Below are 7,293 nucleotides of genomic sequence, written 5' to 3'. Positions count from 1 at the left end.
TTAAGGGCTTTTCAGGATTTTCAGACCTTGCACTTCTCCCTGTACATGTGCAGTGACTTTCTAATTTCTCTTGCGTATACAATTGCTTTTGAAAGTCCTAGGTTTTATGGGAATCTACCCCAAAAACCAAGAGCACACTTTACACACTGTATGTTAGCCAATTTGACAATAAATTATATTAAAAAAAAAGAAAGAAAGTTCTAGGGTTTTTTTAAGACCTAGTTTTTAATGCCCGGCTCTCAAAGGGTGAAAAAAGAAAAACAAAAAGGGAAAATAAAGCACTGGCCTTTAAATGTACTGGAAGTCAATTCAGCAAGAGGAGAAGGGGCTTGTCACAGTGGGGCAGTGCAACAATAAATACTGCTCACCTTTTTATCTGCACTTCAGAAATCTGAAGCAGCAATCATCAATCAGAGCATGATTCCCCATTATTTGGAGCACAGTGTCTTATTTACCTACTCTGGCTCACCTAAGTTATAAGCAAGCTGATTCTGGAGACATGAATGGCTGCCTGCCACAAGGCTGAAAAGTAAAGGATGTCAGCTTCTACTGTACTAAGTGCTGAAATTGATCAAATTTAACTGGAATTTACCATCCAAGCCTTTCCTGGCAATTGTAAGCCTTCTATAGACTCCAGAGTTCCAAGACAAATCAGACAAATTCTGTAAGTGCAACTTTTGTGCAGGTGAGGAGACAGATTCCCGACATACTACTGTAATGTGCCATTTCCCCAGATTCCTCTTTTCTTTTTCTCAGCACTCCCTTTCCATGTACAGCTCTCCTGAACTCATCACTGACATTTGTTCAGCACATTCCCTCCCACTGTTCTCTACCTGCTCATACATTCAAATGCATTCATAAGAGCTATGTCCTGTATTTACAAAGAAACATTTTGTTGACCTATTGCTTTTGCCATTTGAAAATATTTCATTGAGGGGTGCCTGGGTGGCATCCAACTTCGGCTCAGGTCATGATCTCACAGTCTATGAGTTCAAGCCACGCGTTGGGCTCTGTGCTGACAGCTCAGAGCCTGGAGCCTGCTTCAGATTCTGTGTCTCCCTCTCTTTGACCCTCCCCCATTCATGCTCTGTCTTTCTCTGTCTCAAAAATAAACATTAAAAAATATTTCATTGGAATCACTTTAATGTTGTATGCTATAGATATATCAAAACTCATCCACCCACTCCATACTGATGGAAATTCACTATCTTCCAGTTTTTTACAATAAAATCAATATTATCACTATTATGCAAAAATCTTTATATGACAGTAACTGTATTTCAATGAGATAAGTTCCCAGAATATTGTCTTTCATTTTAATATGTATGTTTATATATTGGATTTCTCAAAGACTATTGCAATTCATATTCCCACGGGTAATTTATGAAACTATATTTATTCTCCTAGCACTTCTAAATTGTATTCCACTAAATATTAATGGGGTTGAACATTCATTCATGAATTTGTAAACCTTTCCAATTTGCTTTCCTGTGATTTGCCTACTTATGTCTTTTCTTCATTTTCTCTATGCCTAAATATTTCCGTATCTATATTCCCAAATTCTTTTCATCACGGAGCTATTAAAAACAATGCCTAAAGAAGTTCTTTAAAAATAAAAAGACTATATGAAGAAACTAGAAAAGGTTAAGAAAATGAAATCATATAATATGGAATGAGAACTATACCCTCATTACCATTACCCTAAATATAATGACAAATAACTTTCTACGAATCTATACAATGGGTTTGTACATTGATCTTCCTCTTCCCTCAGACACTAGTGAAAATTCTTCAAGTGTGGTAAAGAGATTGTCTCTGCCCTGGACTGGTCTGGATTACTTTGTAAGTGTTATTTGGCCTCTGTTGGTTTCTTCTGTGTGAACCAATCTATATTGTCAATGAAATGTGAAAGGCACTTTCTGGATATTTTGTCCTTTGAGTACTTGGCTGTTATTTGTGTTCTGAAACATTTTAGTTAACTAAAACCACTGTTCGTGTTTTCATGGCTTTAAAAGAATGGTAAATTTTACATGATTTTAAAAAAGCTGATAGATTTAGAATCAAAACATCTAGGTCCTCGACTCAGCTTCTACCATTTATAAATTGTGATTCAGAACAAGTCATGAAATCTCTGAGAATCAGTTCCATCATCAATGAGATGGAAACTGGATCCCCTTCCCTACTGACCTCCCAGCACTTCCCTGAGGAGCACATGGACACACAGATGTAACAGCATGGAGAAAACAGTAACACTACTTCCAGAACAATCATAACACCCTGCACATTCTCTATATTAATAAAGTGTGTCTATTCAACTTTATGTCATAGGGAGACTTTAAGCAGCCCACTGGATTCCACCAGCCATTCCCCTCGCTGAAGATAGGAGTCTCTGTCTTAGAATGTAAAATTTCCCCACAGTGAAAGTGATTTTAATGTTCAAATATACATTTTTTTTTTTACCACAGAGCCCTGGTGTTTCATTTACTACTTCATCTGGTGCCCAGCTGAATATACACCGAAATATCCCAATGCTAGAGAGAAAAACCAACTGCATCAGACTTCCAGAAAAATACCATGACTGTCCCCAACACAGACACAGATTCACCACAATCAATTTTCACTAATATTTTTTACTATATAAGACTGATTTTAGATTCTATCCATGTGTAGCATGTAACCCTACTGTGTTGTTATATGAAAAAATCTATCTATCTTTCTACCTTATTTACAGTTGTGACATATTGCATATTGCACACATTGCCAGACACTTAGCAGGTATAAACGTGTTTGCTGTTGTTGCTTTTACATAATTAAATGAATAATTGAAGCAATAATCATTTCGTTTTGCAGGATTCAGTAGTATTTCCTACTCAGCCCTGCCTCACTGGAGCCAGAAACAGGAACCACGTACCTGAATGTTCTTGCAAAGATTCAAAGTGGGTCACATGCCATGCAATAGATGTTAGGCAGAAATCTCATAAACTATAAGGTTTGAATACACTGAGTGCATGTGTGTGTGTGTGTGTGTGTGTGTGTGTGTGTGTGTGTAGGGAGGCATTATAAAGAAGAGTGGGTTCAACAAAGCTGGGGTTCAGGAATTAAAGAGATATAGAACTCAAAACCCCTTTTACTTCTGGTTTTCATCAATTCTTAACCACAGCACACCCTAGTCATGCTCATTCCAAACCTAATCCTGAGTAACAACAGTAGGTCACTTACAGAAAATTTACATGAAACGAATTTAGCATGTAATCTGAAAATTTTCCTTATGATTTAACTAAGAGGACCATTTTTATATGTTATAACTCAGAAACTCCAAACTTGCACACAAATTAGGAAAAAAAAATCTCCTTCCTAATACACAGGCAGAGGTGAATCCTATGGCTTACTTATTTGACTCTCAGCTGTGACAACTTCAATAGAATTATTCTGTCTCTCCAAACTTCTTTTATCACATTTCATGTAACACACAGAATAAAAACACTACAAAGGATAATCCTATGCTGTGCATGTAAAACACCTGACTTGTTTCCTCTGACATATTCCTCTCTTTGAAAGAGGTCCAAATAGTTTCATAGTACTTATAAATGCATTAACTAAAAAACTAATTTGCCTCTGAAAACTTTAGCACTTTAAATTTTACAATGTCTTTTTATCTGCTTTTTTATTAATAATTTCCAAAATAATCTGAAAGAATGGGATCTAATTTTAAATAAAGGATTTTCTTTTCCTGAAATTGGAACAGAAGTCATTTGTATTTGAATCTCATCATATGAAAGATCAATGACTTTTAAATCCACTCTTTGGTCCACCTCAAAGAGCAATAAAATACATGAAGAGTGAATGCAGTCTACGATGTCTTCAAAGGATCCCAAATACCACAGCCATAAACTTTTCTTCCAGTATGGAAAACAATTTTATCAACACAGTAAAACAAAAGCAAAATGAAAACTCCACTCACGACCCCCTTTTTTATATAAATAGTGAAAATCAAGCATATTAATATTGGGGTCAGAACATGGGAAATGAGTGGTCATTTAAAACCACAGGTCATGGATTTAGCAATGCCAAATGCCTCAAAAACAATCAAGCCAACAATCTAGCTATGCTAACTTTCAAAATACCTAAATAGTGAGTAGAGATTGGAAAAAGAGTAAAATAGTGAATGTTTTTAAAGTTATCTTAGAAAATGTTTAAGTTGTCACTCCATGCAACATATTAAGGATTTTTGAGTGTTCATCAATTTGCCGTTTTCTCAAAAGAAAAACAATCCAACATTCCACTACAGAAAAGACACTGTCACCATTTCATTTATTCACCAAATAGCACATTCAGACAAGATTGGGCGCAGTCAGGGTGTTATGGCCATAGACCAAATAGTTCTTTCAAATTGCCATTGTTCTAGCTGCGGTTTGAGATTTCCAAACTTCAAAATCCATACGGGAGTAACATATGAAAGCCACCAAAAAGCAGGGATGATTTTATTGTTCCCAGGTCTACCAGTCCTGTGAATTTAACTTTTTAAATATCAAATAACTTAAGATTTTATTCTATCAAGAGAAATCCTGTCATCCACATACTATTTCTAGGGCCTTCCCAAAAGAATAGAGTCACAGAAAACTTTCCTTTCTCATCATTTTACACTCTATTCCTTCTTCCTAACTTGATTACAACTCATTATTTTATCTCTACTTACCTTACCTGGTTCCCTACAAATGTGAGCATAGCTATTGGTCTTCATTCCCAAGACCACTATTAATATGGGTATATTATAAGTTTTAATGAAAACTTCATGGAAAGTGAAGGATAATTACAGTATTCTATGGAACAGGTTATAAATTCAGAATGAAATATGGTTTCTAAAATTTTATTGTCCATTCCCTACTGAGGGACCTCTGATTTATTGGCCATATATCTCTTTGGGCCATAGAATAATGGCATGTTCCTGGAAAATCTTTCTTCCTGTGTCTTGTTTGAATTAGAAGACTCTGAAAACATTTCACATTTTTCTTTTCTTGCAAAAATGTCAGCATTCAAAATAGAAAAGTTTTCTCATATTTCATGTTTACTAAAATAAAAATAAAGTGAATTAGAAAGTATACTAGAAAAAGTAGTTGACTTGAAATCAAGTAGCTAATAGTCTATTCTAGACTTCTCTATGAAGAAGCTGTGTGACTTTAATTAATCATTAACCCCAATAAATATTAACAATCTATTATGTGTGACTTTGAGTGGTAAAAATGAAATCTCTGCTAAAAGAAGTTTAATGTGTAGGGTTTGCAGCTGCAAAGTGGAGTAAAATTGATAGTTCTTATGGAATCTTTTATAATTGTGAAACATTGGCATTTGAAGGAGTCATAATCCTGCCCACAGTACAATGGAAAGAAAGGAATAGAGACAGATTGCCTAGTTCATGGTTCCAACTGCACATTACAAGTGTCAGTTAAGAAACCCCCCAATGCACAAGGTAACACTTGTGTTATTTTATTGATTATTTGTTAAATCATTCATCTTTTTCCAGGAAAAAAGTCCATTAATGACATTTTAAAAAACAGATAAATATGTTTCTTTCTTTTTTTTTTTTTTTTTTTTTGATGCTCTGATGGTAGTTGCCACATTATTTTATTTGTTGCTTCCAATAGACCTGTGAAAAAGATACTATTATTCTCCTTTTCTACATCAAGTCTTTTACTTTTGGTGAGCAGCATATTAACCCATGAAGTTTTAAAACATGCATATATATCCTGTTTTCCATTTCATAAGCTCTGGATTTGAGACTCAGTATCTCCATCTTTTTTTAAGTTCAACAAGTGATTCTGAAGTATAATTAGGCTTAAAATATCCTTCCATATATAAACAAGAGAAGCTATTAGAGGTTAAATAATCTAATCTTAGAATATGTTTCTTAATGTTATTCTTAAATAGGAAAAATGAGGAAAAGGAGCAAAAGTTGTAAAAATGGTAATCAAAGGAATCAGATCAAACCCAAAAAAAAAACAGAAACAGATTGAGAGAAGACTCATTTCCTTCACCACAGTGAGAAACAGGATAGGAAGACTTCCACTAAAAATACTATAAATAAACACACGCAGTATCCCTACCCTATGACCACTTGCACAGACACTGTTTCTGATCAAAACACTCTCCTACCGAGGGTTCTTCTCAGAGCAATTTTAACATCTTTGTTCCTCAAACTATAGATTAAGGGGTTCATCATGGGAACCACATTGGTATAAAAGACAGAAGAGATTTTCCCCTCATCCATAGACCCAACAGAAGATGGTTTAAGATACATAATTGCACCTGACCCAAAGAACAAGGAAACAGCAATTATGTGGGAACTGCAGGTGCTGAACGCTTTGGACCTGCCCTCAGTGGAGCTGATGCGGAGGATGCTGGAGAGGATGCAACCATAAGACACAAAGATAGTGACACTGGGCACAATGATGTTGATGCCCACCACGATGAAAACCACCAGCTCATTCACGTAGGTGCTTGTGCAGGAAAGCTGGAGCACGGGGAGGATGTCACACAAATAATGGTTGATGGTGTTTGCATCACAAAAGGTCAGTCTCAGCATGCATCCTGTGTGGGCCATAGCACCCGAAAATGCCATCAAATATGAACCAAGCATAAGGCTGGAACACACTTTAGGGGACATGACAACATTATACAAAAGTGGGTTACAGATGGCCACATAGCGATCATAGGCCATTGATGTCAGCGCATAACATTCAGAAATTACAAAAAAACAGAAAAAGTAAAGCTGGGTCATGCATCCCATATAAGAGATAATATTTTTCTTTGATAGGAAATTCATCAGCATTTTTGGTGTAAATACTGAAGAATAGCAGAGGTCTATGAAGGACAAATTGAAAAGGAAAAAGTACATGGGGGTGTGTAGATATGAATTCAGCCCAATTAAAATGATCAAGCCCATATTTCCCAACACAGTGACCACATACATGACTAGAAATAGGCAGAACAGGGGAAGCTGGAGTTCTGATAGGTCTGTTAATCCCACCAGAATGAATTCAGTCACAGAAGAGGCATTTCCAGGAGTCATTCTTTTCTAAGGGGATCTGTGGACACACAAGAAAACTCAGAAAAACTCAGCTCTTCCTGCAATATCTCATCCCACAAGAGAGTGTGTACACTGGGAATGTCTAAGACTAGCCCAACCCGGACCCATTGAATCTGCCTTTTCCATCAACATGAGACTAAGTGACAGGGACTTTCCCTTACTAGAGTCTTAATAAGCTAAATGTAGCAAAGTGCATCACAAACTTTGCC

The 7,293-nt window shown here is 36.0% G+C and overlaps 1 protein-coding gene across 1 annotated transcript; it reads right to left on the bottom strand.

The window, feature by feature from the left end:
• Positions 1-364: 364 nt before the first annotated feature.
• LOC109257362 (olfactory receptor 8B3-like) lies at positions 365-7,066 on the bottom strand. The gene is made up of 2 exons (XM_019433390.2): positions 6,151-7,066; positions 365-381 (listed from the first exon to the last, which is right to left on the bottom strand). The coding sequence occupies exons 1-2, from the start codon at positions 7,064-7,066 to the stop codon at positions 365-367; spliced, it is 933 nt and encodes a 310-aa protein (XP_019288935.2).
• Between the last annotated feature and the right edge of the window lie 227 nt (positions 7,067-7,293).

Source organism: Panthera pardus, unplaced genomic scaffold (genome assembly GCF_024362965.1).
Source record: "Panthera pardus isolate Hobbes unplaced genomic scaffold, ASM2436296v1 HiC_scaffold_12, whole genome shotgun sequence".
Taxonomy (NCBI): domain Eukaryota; kingdom Metazoa; phylum Chordata; class Mammalia; order Carnivora; family Felidae; genus Panthera; species Panthera pardus.
The sequence above is the reverse complement of the archived record's forward strand: the minus strand, read 5'-3'. Positions and strand labels throughout refer to the sequence as shown.